At 44.2% G+C, this 20,669-nt stretch overlaps 1 protein-coding gene across 17 annotated transcripts in view; it reads right to left on the bottom strand.

The window, feature by feature from the left end:
• ADGRL3 (adhesion G protein-coupled receptor L3) overlaps positions 1-20,669 on the bottom strand; it is a 272,261-nt gene that overhangs the window by 20,443 nt on the left and 231,149 nt on the right. For 9 of the 17 annotated variants that reach the window (XM_075149833.1, XM_075149835.1, XM_075149829.1 and 6 more), the window contains 3 exons: positions 11,151-11,319; positions 8,186-8,311; positions 5,470-5,566 (listed from right to left, as the gene is read on the bottom strand). In XM_075149833.1, the coding sequence (XP_075005934.1) occupies positions 5,470-5,566; positions 8,186-8,311; positions 11,151-11,319 (392 nt within the window). Of the gene's footprint in view, positions 1-5,469; positions 5,567-8,185; positions 8,312-11,150; positions 11,320-14,639; positions 14,667-20,669 lie in introns of all 17 variants that reach the window. The other 8 variants (XM_075149836.1, XM_075149827.1, XM_075149839.1 and 5 more) reach the window with 1 other exon arrangement.

Consider the following 20,669-nt stretch of genomic DNA (forward strand, 5'->3'; position numbering starts at 1 on the left):
GATCTTAGGGCTTTGTGATGACCACTTGATGGGGTTTGCTGGCAAGGGCATGCTCCCTCATGAACGGACCCTTAGGGCCACAAGGATCAATTCATATTTAAGATTCACCATCGAGCAGGAAGAGCTGCCAGAGGTCCTGGTCTCCAATCCTGCACCAGCTGTCGGGGTCCTGATGACCGCAATAGGCCTTAGTGAGACCCACCGGGGACCCACACCCCCTGCTGAGCCCTGGGCACCCAGTCCTTGCCTTGTGTCTGTCTCCTGGCTGGACCCTGGACCTGTTTTGTAGCCCAGTTTCCAGCCCTGTCTCTACCAACACCTCCTGCTGCTCTGGTTCATTAACTCACCTTGTCCAGGGCTGTGGATGGACCCTGCAATCAGCACCCAGCTTTGCCTGCTGGCTTACAGCTTACGTCCCTGCCGGGACCATGCCCCGTCAGTGAGGGCATGGCTTGTGCATGACTCCCCCCTCAGCTCCCAGCTCTTCTTCCTCATGAAACAGCTCTGCTCTTACAGCTCCCTGATGTTTCTTGTCCTTCAGACAAGTGGAGCAGCAATGTAGACCACCAAGAAATCCCTCCAGAAGACCTCCGTGGATGAGGGTGGTGGGGATGGTGTGCAGTGCTTTGGGGGTGAGGGTACATAAAGCATATATGCATATAGCCAAAAGACAAGAGGTGCACATACAGAGGTTTGTATAGCAAGACTGTTATTGGAATAAACTATTGCTGTCTAGTTTGTAAGCCAAGACTCAGAGCATTACAGCGGGAGTACAGCACTTGACGCAACACAACAGACTTCAGGAGTCGTTTCTATTTTCAAAGAAATCTGGTGGCTTTACCCCTAGCCACCCCTAGCCCATTTATTTCCTCAAAGAAGGAAGATACAGTAAGCGTTTGCCATGACTGAGGATACAGTTCCTCTTATCTGCTAACTTGAATGGATATACATAGCTCCATCAGTGCATTTTCCTGTAACAAAGCACTGCCTCATACCAGTGACAAACTCTTCTTTGCTCTGCTGCTCTCAAGCCTCACCAAAACAAGGAACACTCCTTTCTTTAACAAATAACTTCCATTTTTCCTCTGGAAAAAAAAAAAAAATCACCTCCCCCACTTGAAAACCTGAAGGGTAACAAATTACCATATAGTTCATGATGATTTTTTTTCTCTCCCAGTTGTCTCATATCAGAAGAGAGACAGTAATTACTGTATTACCTCTCACCTAAGTCATGGATAAAAATAGGCTGGAGTCGCATTGCTGTTTCGTGCTATGACTACTTGTTTGCAAGGCTGTCTGAGCTATCCAAGTGCTTTTTGACAGTAATGCTCCAAAGGTGCAAACAGACCTCTCCCTCATGCTCCTGAGGTGGTGACTTGGATGTACCCAAAGCTTGGACCTGTGCTGCACCGTCAGAGCCCAGCAGCGCTCATGCTTACAGCGGTCCCCTGCAATCTGCTCCTCTTGCCACCAGCACCATGCTGAGAGACATCCTGATTTCCCTTGCTGGCTCCATCCGCGGGTACAGCACAGGCTCATGATTAGATTACCAAAGAACAAGTACAGCAGAATTGGAACAATGGTAATGCTGTTAATTGCTTTTAATCTCTAGCTCTTTTTAAAAACTGTCCTTAGCCTATGTACCAAAAAATCTGCTGTTATAACCAAGCAGACATCTGCTCCACTTTCTCCTCATGAACCTAACACAAAGGAAAACTCTGTCTGTTGCTTTCGCTTCACACCTTCTACTCTTCAGCCTTCGAAGTAGTAAGTTTTAGCAAACAGTCCATCCTACACGCATCCCTTTTGGTCCAGTTTTTCAGCATTGCATCCAAGTGCCTATATCAAGACTACTTACACCAAACACCCTACAGGCAAAGGGAGACTTCTTTTTTCTACTCATGAGGTAATCAGCTTGGTTCAGCTTTTACACCCCTGCAAGTTTTCAGCACTGGGCAAAGAAATGTAGAGCACAGGTGGGTGTGAAATAGATGGCAGAAATATCCAGCCAGACCCATGGTGGGAAAAATTGGGCAAGGTTGCGGAGTGTGAGTGCAAGGAGCAGGAATCCCCCTGGATCCTGAAACAGAGTCCATGACCATGGGGTGGACAGAGTCCACCTTCATGGGGTGCCATGAAGGACATGGCATGTTCTTCATTCGATGGTAGAAGAGGAAATCCATGGCTGATTTCTGTTCCCTTCCTCCTGATTTCCACACCATTGCTAAGCCATAACGAGCAGCAAGGGGGAACGAAGCCTGAAACATTTTGGACTAATCTGTAATTAGTCGTTACCTTCAGGAAATATCTGAAATGGTTGTGAATGTCTTAGGAGTCAAGAGTGAGTATAGTTTTCATTACAGAACACATTTCATCAGGCAAGTTTGGGCTTACGTCTGAAATTCCTGGTATGATAAAATGAGAATAAGAAAAATAACATTATGGCTAATTACTTTGGGGGGGCGGGGGTAGTTGATAAAAGAGGATCTGGAACTGAAAAAAGCCATAAGCAGTGTGATACCTGCTAAATCAGAAAAAGACATAGTCACGTGCCAAAGGAGGGAGGCACTAACACAGACACCGTATTCCACACTGATGCCCAGGAGCTTCATGGAGGAAGAAGAGGGCATGGGATGGTATAGAGAGATGCTGGTCATCATACAGGAATACAGATAGCTAGAGCAGTCTTGCCTAGGACGTTACCAAGTGGCAGGGGACGGCGAGTACTGTGAATGTGATCAGGGGAAAAAAGCTTAAATGAGAAAGTAACCCAGTTGGAGGATGTCTCACTGCTTTCTGCTCCCACGACAGAAACATGAAAACTCAGCGCTGGCCCAGGACATGGAGAAGTGGAGTTGGGCCAGGACCAGAAAGATGGGGTGATTCTGGGGAGAAAGGATCATTTTCTCCCTGTTTTAGAAAGAGGGCTGCTGTCTGAAGGCTCTGGGAAAAATACCAGCGCACAAAGAATGCTTAATTTGGGATAATACAGATACTTTCATGCAAAAGGTGTCTAGGCTGGGAGGGCTGGAGAGGGACTTCTGAACAGGTACGTGAGCCTGTTGTATCAACCTCGGGCAGGGAAAACTACTAACCATACAATTCAAGGCTCGCACTTGACTCCTCTGAGCTTTTATTGCACACCTGTAAATAAAAGATTAATGAAACAGCTCCTTTAAAGCTTGATATATATTAAAATATTAAGAGGAAGACAAGAACTGTGAAAACCACATTGCCCCACTGGTCTGTTCAGGCTGCAGCTCTCTCTGGAGAGATTGCAAAAACAACTTATGCTCTATGCAAAGCCCTGAGACCACGAATGTTTCTTTTCAGCTGAAATAAACAGAATAAAGTGTGAAATATTGGGGGCCCCATGCAGTTGGGATTATTGTTGATGTCAGGTGTATTTTCCTAGCAGAACTGACCACCTGCTGCTTTGGAGATGCTAACTCCCAAAGAAATGTTTTAACCTCCATTTTGCAGATATTTCTGTCTACCAGATAAGAAAAAAAACCAACAAATATTGTGAAAAAGAGGGAGGATGTCCCTGTATAATAGTACAACTTACTCAAGTCACTTAAGTGTCCCACCTAAAAGGCTTCCCTTCCAAAAGGGCAGTCATGAGGTTGCTTCTATAGACAGTGGAGAGATTCAGGCCCTTTGGGTGATTCATCTCATCTGATGTCACACAAGGAAAATAGCTGGATGAAATCTGCTTTGAAGATGCCTCTCCCAGCAGTTCATTTCCCAACTGACCTTTAAATAACAGTCACATGTAGTAACAGGCTCTCGCCACACTGGAATTAAGATTGCCCACTTGAAACCTCTTCACAGCTTTCCCAATTTATGGTCATACCCCCTTCTTTGCACGGAAAAGAAAGCCTAAACTGAAAAAGGAGGGATGTCTTTCTTCTGGTGACGAGCCCAGAAGATCTTGTTTGCTAAAGCATTTCCCTTTGTAGCTGCGGCTGCATCGGAGAGCAAGTCAACTTCTGTGCTAACTAAAGGAGTGAACATTTAACGCATAACACATTTTGGTTAGCTGCCGAGACGGAGCGATGGATGGCTGAGGGAAACAGCGGTTCTTGCCGTAACCTTTGTGTGACAACCGATCCCCATCTAAATTAGCCCTGGAGAAGCCTGGCTGTAGCTCTCCAGTCTTTGATGCAAAGACAGAGAGAGATGCGAGGGCAACGCATGTGGATAAATCAGGCATTTGCAGTAACAGCATCTTACGGCCGTCTTTGAATGAATCGTCAGTTTACAGTGAAAATATCCTGGCACAAAAACCACCAGAGTGGGTTGAGGGAGAAAAGTACATCTCCATATTAACTACACTGCCTTCCCCTTTGCACTGATTTGGGCGATATATATAATGTTCAGAGAATTGAATCATATACTCCTAGTTCCCCAGCACTCAGTAGTCAGTATTACTAACAGCACAGTCAAAATCCTTCAAGCCTATCCTCATGCAAAACTCACCCTAAAATCAGTGGGAATTCTGGGTGAATAAAGACTGAATAAGAACCAAAGTCCCAACTCAATTCTCAGTTGAGCTTTGCAGTCCAACCAGCAGGATTGGAAATACTTCTGATTTTCACCACCATGAGAGAACAGCTGGGCCCAGTAATCCCAATTCTACCCCCTCTTAATTCCAGCATCAACTGGGCAGATACACAAAATAGAATTTGGCATCTGCTCAAGGCTAAGCCATAAAGTAATTGTACTGGAGGAGAAAGAAACCAATCTCTGAGGCTCTTTTTCTGGTATTCCCTTACTGTCATTTTCCTGCAACTCCTTGAAAAAGACTTTTTTTAAAAAAGCTGTTCAGATTTCCTCCTGTGCCAGGCACCACATTTTGTTTGGCATATACGTTTCTGATAGCCTTTCCTCCGCAGATGTCTATAAAGTTCACATCAGTCAGTTCTTCAAACTAGGTATTTTAACATCAACGCAGACAATTTTGTTCCAAGCACAGTTTTTTCTTATGTCTATGCTCTGCTGTTCATTTTTGCTTCCGTAAAGATGACAGTATTGCTACATACCCGGGACAATCAGGACTCCTGTGATGCTTAACACAGGCTGTACAGTGCCATAACGGCCCGTTTTCACCATCAGCAATGAGGCCTGACACCTCAGCAGCTTCTGGCACTTGCAGTTTGCTGAGGGAAAGGGAAGATTTCTTTTCAACTTCATTTCATTTATCTTTTTTGCTTTTCCTAACTCCCTTCCAGAAATGACAATTCTTGAAAATGCATGTATAGAAATAAAGAAAGAAAAGGAAAAAAAAGGCAACAACTACCACAAAACCTCCTCCCAGTTATCACTGTAACATTTCTTATGGGGGAGAATAGGGTCCAGTGCCGTTCGAGGTGAGGAGGAGGGGGGAGGGGGGTAAAGGGGCAACACGTTTCGGACTCCTTGAAGCCATCAAAAGAGTTAGAGATATGAAAAATAGTTTATAATTACCTCTGTTGAGTGAAGCTGAACTGTTTATATCTCCAGTAATAAAGGAAGACTCGGACTGCTTTCGAACTGTGTCATTCCACATCCTACGAATCCGGCTCTGAAGAGGGATTGAACCACAGCAGGTAATGAATTTTTAGCAGCTGCAGATAGGTTTTTTTCTGCCTCACTAAAGATCGCTATTGGCATGTCTAGCTCAGGATGAGACTTGTTTCTAGCCAGCTGTAAGCAAGTGGTTGCTGTTTTGCTATAACCCACCTCATGCATGCCAGACCCTGCCTGCCTAACTTTGTAACACAAACGCCTATCTCAAAGAAGTGTATAATTGGATTGCTTACATCTTAATTAAAAAAAAGCAATAGAAATCATATATGAGAGAAACCCAGACCCGTGCGAGCTACAGATTTACCAATATAGCACCAAATAACGGAAAAATAACTTACACACAGAAGCACGCTTGCTTCCCATACTATCTCAGATAGCTTGTGTCTTATTTTTTGTGAAGTGTAACAGAAGACTTGATCTATGTCCTGGTGTCCCTGAATGAACAGAAGTTTTCTATAGCTATTATACATCTTGGGGAATATCGGGGGGAAAAAAATCCCCCACAAATGAATGATTTCTGCTCCCATACTGAAAAATCTGTGATGGTTTTGCCATCTGTGGTATAGCTTCTGCTGCTGGGGAAACAGTGTCCCGAATATGTTGGCCTTCTGTTTTGTTTCTCAAATATGCTGTGGAGTATCTACCTCTGTGACTTTTACGCCACTATCTTGCTCCTCCCCAGCTAGACCTTGCAAAAGATCAAAAAATCGGTCAATACGCATCTTGCGAGCGGTTCAACCACAATCCCCGTGTGAACATGACTGGGGAACCCAGGTGTCCAGGGGAAACTCTCCCTCACCTCACCTCTCAGAGTATGATGGACACGTCCATGGCTAGGCGGTCTGGGGGATCGGGAAGGCTGGTTCCCACTGTAACAGACCGTGTTTTTCCTAATTGCTAAAAATCCAGTGCTTCTTGTAGCCATGCGAGATCTTCCAGGGGTTACTCATGTGGTCACAGCTGAAAAGTGCCTCCTAGTCTACTCATTAACTATGTAGTAACGGCATCTCCTAATCATGTATTAGCCCTCTATAAATGGAAGCACAATGTGACACGAAGCCCATGCACTTTTACAGCAATTATTTTTCACCTGGACATTTAATCTATTGTATTTCTCTGACGTGATCCATCGTGGATTAATTACTCAGTTTCCTAAGTGCTTTTCAGAGGAAAAAAGGATCTTAGGAGTTTTTCTCCTCATGACTTCTCTATTCAAAAGTTAGGAGTCAGATGCTTTCAACAGCTCAGACTCATCTCCATCCACTCTCCATCACCCATGTGAGGTTTCTCCTGCCTACAATAGGTCTCAGGCACTTCCACCCTTCCAAGGACAAGCTTCTGCAGGCAAAATAATCTTCCTTGGTACGTCAAACCTCACCTGCCACGAGGGGACTGCTGCCAGGAGACTCAGTTCACCCTCAAAAGGGCTTGTTTTCTTGTGCTGAGACTACCAAGAGGGAGGGCCCATTAAAGTGAACTCTTTTCGGAGAGGAGGGCGCCCACCCAGAAGCTAAGTTATGTAAAACCAAAGGCTTTCAAATCAGCCACCTAAATGTTGCTGGATATAGTGAGTTTTGGACATTATTGATTACTGTGGGATTTGATGGCCTACTGGAGACAGGCTCCATATTCTACTGCTGTTATTTGCCCTGCATAACATCCAGTCCTATATAAATGCCAAAGTGGAGCTCCTGGATGACATCTTGGAAAGCAAGAAAAAAATTAATAATTTGCTCAAAGACATAAATCGCAAATTAGGTTTTCCTGGGAGGTTATAAACTGTTACTTGCTGCCTGTCTTTCATAATTTAATAGTGGAACTGTCATGTATAATTACTTCCATTAGTAATACTGAATAAATTTGTGTTTGGTTTCTATTGATTAAGAAGTAAGCTTCTTCATTTTATATGAAATGTTAGTTCATAAATCTGCATCTGTACGTACAAGTTAGCTTCAAAATTGCTAAGTGCACAAACTACACCTGAATTTTCAGGTGACCAAAGCGTAACAAATCCAGTAACTTAATAAGATAATCTGACCCCAATGGATTCTCCTAAGAGGTCTATAAACTAAGGCAAATTGAGTGAGGCAAGGAATTGATCAAACCACTCAATGCCAGAAAGCAAGCCCTTTCACTGTGAAGGCTATTGCAAGACTCTTGTAGTCTTTTTTTAACAAGAAAAATACTTGGTTGTTATAGCATCATTCCTGTACATGGCAATAGCGGTGACAACAACCTTCAGTTCGTGATTAAAGGATGTACTGGGATGTAGCGTAGCTGACAAAATGCTCCTAGCTCCTGGTTCCCATGGAGAGCGGGCAGGACAGCTCAGGTGAAGACCACCCACCTGCCTCTGGAAGGCAAATTTGGACTTTTTATTCTCATCACAATTATTTAGAAAGTTCTTGGAGAGGCACTAATTGCCATCACATCCCAATGGAAGCCACCACGTTGAATTCAGGTCCGGGAGGGAGGGAAATCTCTGTGGGTGCACTGGGGAGAGCCCTAAGGCAGCTCCTTTGGTGCCGAGTGGAGCTTCCCTCCCAGCATAGCCATGAAGGGTATCGGCGCAGTGGTGCAAAGCATTGGGGTGTGGACAAGAAGCACGGGTTACCTGTGAGCCTGTGGAATATCTTCCAGGTGTCCGTGACCCCGAGGTTTTTCCTGAGCCAATAGAGCTCTCTGTACTTTTCCCACTACAGCAATGCGTGCGCAGGCATTTTCCATACTCTTTACGTACCTAACCAAGGAAAGAGCAACGGCAGTTAGCAGGCAGCTCCTCCTCCAACCCAGCGCCTTCCGATTTTCAACACGACCCCTGATTTTTCCTCAGTGGTTCATTAAAATGATAGCTGTTGCAGTACACGGGGAAGAAGCCTATTACACCTTGCAGCTGAATGCTTTCGATACGTGAGCTCACCGTTTATGATGGCGTAAGGGACTGCTTTTATGCAGCAAAGCTGCTCGTTGACACCAGTCGGTTGTAGTTTCCTCTGAGGCACATCAAAGAGCACGGGAGAAACTACAGATACACTATTTATGACTGAAAATTAATATCCTCATGGATTTGATATAAACTAGCATATTGGCTTATCAAGGTACTAAAAGTTATTGCTTCTGGCAGGGGACTAAGAAGAAAAATTCCAAAAGAAACATGTAAGAGCTATTGATTTTTTTTTTTTTTTATTATTTCTTGCAGTCAAATTGAAACTCGAGGAAACTGTAGAGCCAGCAGCCCTAGATATTATATTCCCAGTGCACAGGGGTGGCTGGAGCGTGCTTTCCCACAGCACTGTGCAAGCCAGTCATGTTTTAAACGGGCATTACAGTCAAACCAGGCCAACTCCTTGCCTGGAGTAAAGCCGTTGCCACCTCCTTTGTTTCTGGGGAACTACGCTGACTTGTGCCAGGGCAGGATCTAAACTTTGACTGAGCTTCAGCTGTGATTTTTTATGGGCAGCAATACACAGAAACCAGATAGAACAAGACTGAAAATGACCAGACTATACTGAAAAGTCAAAAGCAGGTCACGCTGCCCATTGACAAAAAAAAAGCCCCAAAACCCCCATGCATGTCCAAAACACCAGTTGAGGTTCCTTGGAGCACATGGTTAGCGTGAAATTTTGCCAGACTATCTACGAGCATTTCAAAACTCTGTGAAACAACTGTTTAAATAGCAAATTACAGCTTTTTCATTAGGCTCTTCCTCAAGCGCTTGAGACAAACACAATACCACGAGTGCCCAATATGCTTGAGTGCCTAATCAATCCTTTGCTGAGAGAAAATAATTCAATTGCTTTAATTAGCCACCCACTGCTTGCCTCTCTGCAGCTTTTTGCTGATTTTTTAGTCCATGATAGATAGGAAAGGAAAGGATTTTGTTTTTTTTCTCCTCTCAAATAATTCCTCCCTCAGCTCTTGGGTCAGAGAGATGCATCCACCCCACAGCAAGGTACCAGCTGCGTTCTCCTTCCCTCTATGCAGCCATAAATCAGGAGCAATCCCACAGTCATCAGTGACCGTTTAAGGGTGTAGACTAGCTTGAGATAGAAAAGAGAATGGTTCGTCCATGCCGAGTGAGCACCCTGATAGCCAAGGAGGCTGCGGTGCCATGCTGGGATGCCAGGTTACGGACTGACCCTTTGCGAGGTGCATTGGAGGTGAGAGGATGGATCACTGAGAATGGTGCAGAAATTCAAACTCCTCGTCAAAGAGGCACCTGCAGGTTTAATTAGTGACAGTGATGCTTCCTACATTCTTATTATCATCTTGCCTGGAAACTTTCTTGCTGAAATTTTTGGGATCATCAACAGGCAGTTGCATCTAGATAAAGCTTTTAAGCTTTTTAAGATGCACAAATTCGAGATGAAATGACAAGGACAGAACTCTGAACCTCAGAAGTCTTCCTTTGATTTCAAGAAGGACATTTACGCACAGCTCTGCAGATCCTTCCGGAGGCATCGCTTGCAGAGCTCACTTGCTACGATGAATTTTGCTTATGTTTTCATAGGTCTGATCTCCCTTCCCTGTATAGGAAAATGTGGGTAACATGGGAGCAAGCCCAGGGCTCTCAGATGGAGAACAGACCTCAACATGGCCCTGACTTTACCCAGTAAGCCATTTCACCAAAAGCCACTGGTTACACTGAGAAACTGGGACCCAGATGCATCCATGTATAAACTCTTCCCTATGTTTATATTGGATAAAGAAACTGCCCTTTGAAACCAAGATGTACATAAAAAATTATCAGCAGACATGCACAGAATCGGAGAGCTCTGTACTACTGCATTTCAGTGGAGAATAAAATGGTTCTTAAAAATATTTATTACTGATTGTCAGAGGCTGTAAGTTTGATCTACATTTACACACAGAGATTTTTATTTTGATTTTTTTTCCCCCCAGAGTTTACTCCACTGTTATCTTGCAAATGTTAATTGGGGCATACTTCAAGTTCCACCAAGAAGCACTTACTGTGCTTGCTTTAAGGAAGATTTCCAAAAGCTCACATTAGTACCAAGCAATACAAAGGGTAATGAACTGTTGCAGAGCGCAGGTCCTTCAGTTTTTAAAAAAGCGGGGGAAGCAGCCCTTGTTACATACCATCAACCCATATATGCTGCTATAGAAAGGGGTGATTTCCTGCAGGCACTGCAAATGAGGGTGTAAAGCTCCATTTTGCTGCGAGCACTCAGCCATGCGAAGACCCTCCGGATGCTTGTGGAGTCGCTCCCGCCTCACACGGGCATGGGGGAAAGGAGAATCTGGCTGATAGCAGGCAAAGCCCTTTTACAGGTTCGCTACCGTAAAGCCCTGCAAACTGTCAGCTGCCTTTTCCCTCGCCTCCGACGCGCTTGACGCCAGCGCCCCGGCTGCTGAAATGCCACTGCCACATATCTTCGTTATCACCTCATTCCCCTGCATCTTGCCGGTTTCCAGTCTAAATACCACCCTTATTAAGTGCGCGGAGATAAATCTGTGTGAGACGAATTCAGGGCACACAGATGACGTTACGCTGCGGTTGTTAGGCAACAAAACACCCCGTTACCAGCTCTTTTGCTGCTGGGAACCGTCTGTCTTACCTTTTTCTGGAGGACACAATGGAAAATGAATATAAACATTCCCTGCAGAGAATTGAATATGGTGAAGAGATACGCCATGATGACTGTGCTTTCATTAATATACATGAGTCCGAATGCCCAGGTCAGTCCTAACAGGCAGAGTAGGGCTATTGCACCTATAACCCAGGACCTGTTAGGAGAAACAAAAAAAAAAGAAAGGGATTAGTTTTTCATCTACAAAAGAAGGCACACGTCTACAAATAGGAAGACTTTGCCCGTGGTTTTTTTTTTTAAAAGCAAATAGCGTATCAAAATGAGTTGTAGGGAGTTTTGTCTTCAAGCTGGATGCAGTTTACAAATCTTCAAGCTTGAGGAAATACACAGAAATGGAAATGTTATGAGCATAGAAATTTATCATAACCAAAGCATACTTGTAACCACAATGTTTCTTTTCTTTTTTTTTTTTAATGTAAAAGCAGTATGTATGTAAATGACATGTAGATGCTATTTCTGCAAATGGCAGGAAAAGAAAATAAGCCAACCAAAACAACAACTCTAAATGTCACTTTTTTAGTGTCCACTGGTTTCAGTGGGGCGGGAGTGCCAGCTGGATTAGTTTCTTTATGCTTAACACCAAAACACATGTATTGCTGCATTTTAGCTAGTCTCCCATATGCCTGTAAGCCAGAAAAACAACTACAAGCAGGTGGGCAAGCCCTCACTGCTTGCCAGATCAGCTCCGCACAAGGAGGCTCTCTGTGATGCTGCTTCACACTTCTTCCACTCTGTGATGAGGGGAAATGTATATACACGTATAGGCGCTCACACACCACGTTTGCTAAAACAGTAGCTGCTGCCACACTTCTGCTCAGAGAAAAGAAGGGGCAATCCTTCTTCACATCAGCTGCAAAACTAAGATTAGTGTTTGCTCCACCCCAAGAGGGAAGCAGGAATAGGGGTGCAGCCACTGCTTGGCCCCAAACGTTGTTCAAGCAAATATGGGTAGTCTGCAGTTTCTGCTTGCTTTCTCCCAGTGACTTTCTGCTTGGACAGACAGAGCTGGGGACATGGGACAGCTGCTACATGTTATTTTCTTCAGTGCATTTTCAGGAAAGCTGGAAGTTCTGCTGGGATGGCAAGAGAAGTAGTCCATGTTACCCTGCTAAATAACATTTAGTCATCTGCTAAATTAACTTCTCAGAGACTGATCTTCCAATACCAGGACATGAGATGAAGTGTGACAAGCAGGATAGGAACCGGGTCCTGCTCCTAGCCATCTCCCTAATTTCCACATGCTAAATTACCTACAACTTTACAGGAATTGCTGCTGCAAGGGGAGGGAGTCAACTTCTAGCTGGGAAGCATAGCGGGACGTGCGTAGCAAGCAGCACCGTGAGCATCCCTTTGCCCCTTCCCTCAAGGCCTTGATTTTCTTCTGTCTTTCCCTGGTATCATTAGGTGTAACATCATAAAAATGAATGCAATGATACACAATCTTTGCATCCCTTCCTCACCGTTTAACCCTTTGGTTCCCCAAAGCAGACAAGCCTGCAGCCAGCCAGCATCTCCGCTTCCTTGTCTGCCCCAAAGCAGCCTGAGGTGCTGCAGAAGGGCTCACAGGGGCAAGGACCTGCCTACGTTTCTAAGCCACTTCAGCCTTGTAGGAACTTGGCCAGGATTTGGGCATATTTGGGCTTCCATCTGCTAAGCAGAGCATGGGGCAAGGGGGAGAAAGATGAAGCAGCAGCAGCTTAGGGGAAAAATAAGTCCTGAAGGGGTCAGGCAGGCAATCTCCGCTGTGGAGACTCCATGGCAGCTGCACCTTGACTCCTTTTCCTTTTAGCAGGGCTTGTCACAAACAGAAGCACACTGATGTTGTATTCATGTTTTCTGCTGTTTTTTTTTTTTAGGTATTAGAACGAAAATACAGCATTAAGTCTTCCACAGAAGTTTATAAAATATGTATTATTTAACCACACGACCAGAAGAGGTCCCTAAGGTAACCGCTTATTAAGGCAGTTCTTTAAAAATCACTATTATGTATCTAGCAGACCAGAACAGCTCCTTTGAAGCATTTCCAGTCAATCCTTCTAATAAATATTTAGCATGATGCAAATTGAAAATGTACTCTCAAAATCCTTCAGAAAGGTAGCCACTAGATAAAGTTTACAGCTTTAGCCGCTTGGTATATTTTTCTCCCTGAGATTCCACCATCAGTGAGAGCACATTATCATCTTAATTGCATGCCAATTTAAAAAATACAAATAATTTTTTTTTCCTTAAAAAAAGAACAACAAATGAAGTGGAAAACACTTTTTTTCCTCCCCCTTCTCTTCTCCTCCACGATTAAAAGCTTCCTGCATTTACAGAGTCTTTTAAAAATGATTCCCAGGATATCAGAAAACTATTCTGCTCTGAAGCACAGCCAGTTCTTGAACCCGATTAAAGAGCCTTTGGCTGCAGAGGTGTGCAGGAGCAAAACAGTTATTTAGTGGAAATATGCTACCTTCAGTGATGGAAAGGAATCTGTGGGTTAGAAGACCCTCAACAGTGCAAACTGCACGCGTTGCAGTGTTGTGCTTCAGAAAACAAGACCTGGAGATAAAGAGGGCGTGGAGATTACTTTGAATAGCTCCATCCCGTGTCCACAGAAAAAAAAAGAACCAAGCGATGAAAGAGAACATGGGAATGATGCTGCAAGAATGAACACAAAGGACTCTTCACCAGAAGAACAAACTGAAAGTCTACTGCAAAGCTGATTTGCTTCTATTTCATGCTACTGCGCATTACTTTTTGGTTGCAGGAGAAAAAGCACAGATGCCCTAAGGCATGTAATTTCTAGGCATTTTTGGCTTTCTTCGCAGGGTTTTTTGGTGCGGCTTGTGGTTTTTGTTTTGCTCTTTGTACAGACTTGCTCTTGCTTTTTCATGGTTTTTCTTTTCCGTAGTGCAATTTTATAGCAATAAAGAAACAAAACCATCCGTGTTTTGGTGTAATTGAAAATCCGAGATTTACAATTAGGGACAATTAGGTACTCCAATGAATAAGAAGACAGTCTCCAATGCACTGAACACAGATTTGCTTGCACTATTCCCATTAACTAGAACGGGAGTCATGGGGATTACCACCCATGCACCTTTTGGAAAATCTACTTCTGTATTTATATTACTATAAAGCACTCTCAGTGACAGAGCACAGTGGACCAGAGGGTTGCTATTCATACAACAAGTCTGTACTACACAGGATTAACTTGGGAACATTCACCTCGAATTCAAATAATGTCCAATCAAAGAATATAAAGCCAATAGGGTGACAATTGGTTGGCAATACATATGCAGCACATTTACTCTGCACGTTAGCTGTATGCCTGACCGTTTTCCTGCACAGTTTGCTCTTCTGCCTCAAATGCGAATGACAGAAGCTTTAATGATTTTTCAGTATTGATCTGACAGCTGGTTCATGAGACCACACTGATAAATGAAATTTATCAGCCATTCAGGTCATTCTTACTTGATGAAGGGTCTGTTATCCTCATAGCTAAAGAATGCGTAGACATAAAGACAAGAACACCAACATTAGAAATATAACGACATAGAGAATATAGCTTACTGCTAGTCCCCCTCCCTTCTCCCACCAGCCATCACCAAAACCAAAGGCGGACTGGCATCACGTGTGCCTGGTGCACACCAGCCAGCCTGGCTTGCTGCCCCAGGGAATTGAAACATGACCGAGGACGCTTGCTTCACGCACAGAAGCGAGCATCGTTAGCTGCGAGCTGCAATTACCCCTCCTGGCTCCAATCACGCAACTGTCAATTGACTTCGAAATCTCTTTTAAAAATCATGGGTATCTCTGGAAGAAGACAAGTTTTGAAACTCCAGCGCAGCCACCACAGAAGGCTTTCATGCATTCAGGTGGCAAAATTTCAGCGTGCCTCCAGCACTCTCCATCTGCGGTGCTGTAGTGTATTACAGCAACCTCTTTATGGCCGTTTACTTTTTCATAAGTGTAACTCCCAAGTTGCCAACTGACGAGCCAGACTGCAGCGCGATCTTCTTTTTGAGGTAACCGCATTAGGATCTTCTAAAGCCCTGGGTGACAGAGAGCATTGACCTATTTACTCCTATTTCACGGGGAAGGACAAAGAAAGGACTCTGCCAAGCAAGAGTGCAGAGCAGCCTGCTGCAGTGAAGAAGATGCCAAGATGGACCACTCAAAATGAGCTTCTGCCACTGTGGGGACACAAGATTAGTCGCAGCCATTTTCCTAGGGGAGCCTCCTTGACCTTCTGGGGCAGGCTTTGCGCCTAACTCTGCCTGTGTGGCGGGTGATGTGCAATGCATGGGGAGGGCAGGCCAACTCCCAGGCCTCCTCTCCCCCCTGGCATGGAGCTTTTGAACCTGCGATCCCTTGCAGCAGCCACTATGGGTGCCAGAAGTGGAGGCTGGCTCAGTATGTTCATCTCATTACCTCTGCCAACGTAGCCAGGGTCAGTCCATCCTGCTGAGACCTCCTTCGGTCAATACTGGCAACCTGTCAAGCTATACCTTCTGCTAAACAAACCGCTCTGCTCGGAGGGGACCCGCTTCAGCCCGAGTTAGAAAGAAGCTGTATTAAAATTGAATGATTTTCAGCAGTAACTTCTGACTGAGAGGGACACTAAGTATGTCCAAGATGAGGCTTTGTGTTTTCTCCTCACAATGGCTAATGCCATGTAGGGACAACTTCTGCACCATTCACATGCACCTGAAGCCACAGAGGGGCCATCTGAGTATCAAGAGGAGCAGGATTTAGTCCCCATGGGAGGAAGATGGTTTTACACAGTATATTGTGCAAAACATTCCCACTTTCTCCCCACCTTGTCCTTGGCTGAGGCAGAAGAGGCAGCGATGCTGCCAGTCCCAGCTTTGCCCTGGCATGGTCACCTGGGGTCTTTGGGAAAGGGAGGGAACAGTTGTCGAATGGGCTGGATCTGGCCACGCTCATAACATTTGCCCTAACCCCACTCTGACCAGTGAGATACAAGTAGAGGACACACCATGGGGGACAAGGTAGCTGTCCCCACGTCATTGACAGGTAAGCAGTGCTATCTCAGCTTGAGCACCTAGAGCATCTGTAGGCTCCATCCGCCCCCAGCCATTGACAGTTCCCTGCTGCTCTGTTCCAGCATCCAACCACCCCCTTCAGCTTCCCTGACTGCCATCCCTGCAGGGATCCCCCTGGTCATCAGCTGCCACCCTGACAGCTGCTCGCCTTAGATCTTGTGCCACACCTGCCAGCCGCATGGAGGACATCTGAGCTACCCCAGGGCACTCAAAGGCGGTATCTAACGACGCGTGGGGAAAGCACAAAGCATATCAGGATCAGGAAGGAAGGAGGAAGCAAGTGCAGAGGAGGTGGCTTGATGCAGGAAACTGAGTCCCTGCTTCCAAGACACAGCAAGGAAAGCTCAGCTCCTCTGGCTAAGCAAAACATAGGCTGAGACAGTGTGACCTCTGCATCTGCAATGCATCGGAGGAGGTACTAGGAACACAGAAAAGCCATCAGTATTAAAAGGCTCCCCCCTTAGCTGCACCAGCAGGGATCTCCAGCCCATCCCAGCTGTGTAGCATGATGCTGGTCAAAGCCCTGTGCTTCTCTTTGCCCTCTGATCCACTCAGCCTGCAAGATCACTGGGGCAGGTTCCCATTGTGCTCGTGGCATGTCTAGCACCGCAGGACCTGCAGCTCCCCTGTGATGCAATTAAATTAAACGAAGACGTGAAACAGTCTGGAGCTCCCAGCCCAGCAATGTGGGCAGGAGCAGGGCATGAATTTCTATGATTGTGTTCACAAGCACTCAGGTTTTATGGTAAAGATTTTATTGTTGAAATGTCGCTGGTGATAGCTTATAAAAAGGGAGAATTAGGGAAATTTTTTACTCTGCTGCTGCTATCCAGACCCTTGCGAAGTATTTCAGCGATCTGTAACAGCCTTTCTTCGAGGCAGCCAAGGGCTCCGTTTCATCTTTGTACAGACAAAACACAAAATTGGTAAACTCGGATTGCCTTTTAGCTTGAGGCTAACACTTCAAAGCAGCTCAGGAGAAAACCGTCAAAAAGACCTGAGCAGTTTGTACCCCATGTCCAACCCGGATGTGCCTAGGAGCAAGCAGGTGCCTAAAGATGTGAGATTTTCAAAGACGCCGAACTCCCAAACACTTCAAATCTCTACACATAGGGCCTGTAGGACTTAGTCTCTTATATCCCTCATGAAATACAGATCATTCCTTTTCATTTCACCAACTCAAGTGTTGTAAGAAGCTTAACTCTTGTGTTAGCAACAATTCGTGTCTGACAAAAATTACTCCCCTGGTAAAGTCTGTGAAACCTAGCAGTGCTGCAGTAATACTGTGTCAGAATCTGCGATACATAAAAACCATCACTTAGACAAGAGAAAAGCCTTGGAAGAGCCTTAGCTCACAGGAAAATGGAAAACTGAGATTATATTCACTAGCTATACAAGCAAACAATAGGCGAAGCAGAAATCGTTGGAAAACCTAGCCTAGCACAGCTTGAGATGCTAGATCTAAAGTGCTTTCTCCAGATTTGGATAAATTCTTCCACTTCCTGGCAGTAAGGGATACAGCCCATTGAATTTAAACTACGTGACTCTGATTCCTCCAGAGTTAACGGGAGACTGGTACCCCCAAAGAACAATCTATCCCCTACAAGAACAGGTATTTAAGGTCTACTGACTGCAGAGGAAACCTGAATGATGGCTTAGGTGGGGGCTTCACTTTCAAACACCTGAAGTTAAAAAGCCAATCTTTAGTGGTTGCATTATTCCTTTAACCTGCGAAATCTTACCTCACCTCCCTTGTGTTTCTTTGCAGCCCAGATGATGGATAGTGGATGGTCTACCAATCTGTATAAATACCTAATTCATTTTCTAATCTTAAAAAAGCCCTGACTTTACCTTGGGGCAAATACTTCTTAAGGTTAATTACACATCATGTAAAACTCTTTCAAAATCTTATTTAAGTTAGATGTCTTTCAATTTCGCAGAGTACTTTCTCCTTCAATGATGAGAAAGGATTGTTCATATTACCTTCTATTACCTCCTGTGATATTTTCAGACCAATGCTTTTTTAAAAAGTTGCTAAAATTAGCTACTTATATCCTTGTTTAGATGCCTAAGGAATTTCAAAACCAATGCACCGTAAGCTTAGAAACCCCTTTCATGCTTCCTATCCTTTTAAAACTCCAACATGTACCTTTTTGACACAAGGCCAATTGCCAGAATATACACTGACAGCCCAATACAGAGGCACAGACAATCTGCAACTTAGACTAGCAATATCCTAGATTACTAAAGCCTTCGCTTTTTTTGCAGCAGGAAAAGTAAGGCAAGAATTTACCTTCACACACAGATTGGTTCTAAAATGCTGCTGAACAGAGAAAGCCTGTTATCAAAAAGCAGCTATTCAGCTCTCACTTAAAAAGAATAATGTCTGGTCTTCTTACATTTTGAAGAGAGTTTACTTTCTTTTTTTTTTTATATTTAACAAAGTGTCATTTTTGAGCCACATTTAGAGTAAAACTGGGCCTTTAATAAAACCCTACATAACGAATCAACTTCAGGTGTTATCATTTTATTCAACCCTTTACGGTTTAACATTACCTAACTTGAATTTATTACTCTTTTGACAATTCAAAGTATTTTCCTATCTCTCCGATAGCAGAAAAAGGCTTACCAAGCACATGGACTCAGTGCTTGGGCCCCAAAATAACAGTTTGGCTAGCAAGCAAAAATGCCAAAGTGAGTACACAGGACCTTTAGTAGCTGTTACGGGTGATGAAACCCAAATAAAAATAGATGGATGAAGTGCCCCCTCGAAAGCATTCGGAAAGACCCATGGAATTCATTTTAACATGGCGCAAATAGAGCAGAGAGACAGACATTTCCTGCAGGCAAGCAGGAGAGAGACACAAAATAAAGCGTGCTATTGTGTCTCCCCACTGCCTGCCAATATGAGGCAGTAGGGATGTTTGTTTTCTTTTCCTTTTTTTTTTAAATTTCAAGGATTAGAAAAGATTGATTTATCGAACTGCTGAAAATCTACAGCAAGGAGTTGGAAAGTCCAGCACTCCCCTCATAAAGCAAACGGGTTCATCGCTAATTAGTGAAGGAGTGTCTTCATGGTGAGAAAAATCAATTGCAAGCAATAAGAGTGCTTAAAGGATTTTGCCTTTGCGTTTCGTGACAAAGTTACCACCTTGATGGCATGAAGCCAAATGTCTTCCTAATCGCCCTCCTTAGGCTGCTGGTGTTCATGACACAGCTTTCCAAGCCATCATTTCCAAGTCTCATCTTCTGGCTCCTGCACTGTCTTTGACAGGAGGTGTCTGGTCCCCTGAAGACCTCTTTAACCATCTTGGGGGTCAGTGGTCCTGTCACAGCTTCATTTGCAGAAGAAACCCCTGCCTTTACATGCCTTGGAGATCTGTAAAGGTTGGGGTTCTACCATCCCTTCCCTACCTAAGGGAAATTTTATATAGATTGAAAGCCACTTCTGACTTCCACCAGTAGCTCTGAAAATTTTATCCAGATAAATGAGGCCAAACCTTCCTTGGCCCTTGTGATGGCCAAGCCCAGGATTTGGGGCAACCTATGCCTGATTTTTTCTGCCAAAGGCAAAGCATCATCCCTTTCCCCCTCAACTCATGGCCGGCTTTCTGATTTTTGTTCTTAATTATTGCAATTGGAAAGAGCAATTCTGTTAAGCTCATCTCATTTTCTGTAAGTAATTAATTACCCTCAGCATTGCTTACCCTGTTTATTTCCTTCCTCCTAACTTTGCAAAGGCATGGCACGATTATTCAAACCACACTGATGTGTAACCACGTATCTGATTGTTTTGACACGATACAGATTCAGCAAAGCCTTTAGACACGTTTGTATTATCCAAATAGAACCAGCAGGGCTTGCTGACAAGATACTTAAAATGTATGGCCTTTTAAAACAATAATCATGATTTATGGGTTCACAGAAAGACCTTAGGTATTTAATATCTTCCAGGACACTCTCTCAAATCAATAACCGCTGATTGATTTTTTTTTTTTTTTAAATTCAGAAAGGACGACACCTGTCAATAGGAAGATGAGTGCTTTGCAATCACCATTCAACATTAAAGCAGCCATCACAAAAACCATAGATAAACAAGCAAAACCCAAAGCCAAAACAGTCAGATATTAACCAAACCCTTCTGTGAAAAACTCAAACAGCAGCAGATTGCAACAAACAAAATCGGATGCTGCCGTCAACATCACTGGGTGAAAAAGGCACCCAGACAGAAGTGCAATCTCAGATATGTTTTCAGCATCGGCAGGGTTTCTGCCTCTGAGGTGCTCACAAAGTTTGCACTCTGGCAAAATATAGATGTGCCGTATCTTTTCTTGGTAGGAAGCTTGTAAATACTTCATTTTGTGCCAACTCCAAGTCATTTTTCTGGGTTTGCTTTAGGCTGCCTGTTCAAAGTTTGCTCATGCAGAGATGCAGA

The sequence above is a fragment of the Calonectris borealis genome, chromosome 4 (genome assembly GCF_964195595.1).
Source record: "Calonectris borealis chromosome 4, bCalBor7.hap1.2, whole genome shotgun sequence".
NCBI classification, from domain to species: domain Eukaryota; kingdom Metazoa; phylum Chordata; class Aves; order Procellariiformes; family Procellariidae; genus Calonectris; species Calonectris borealis.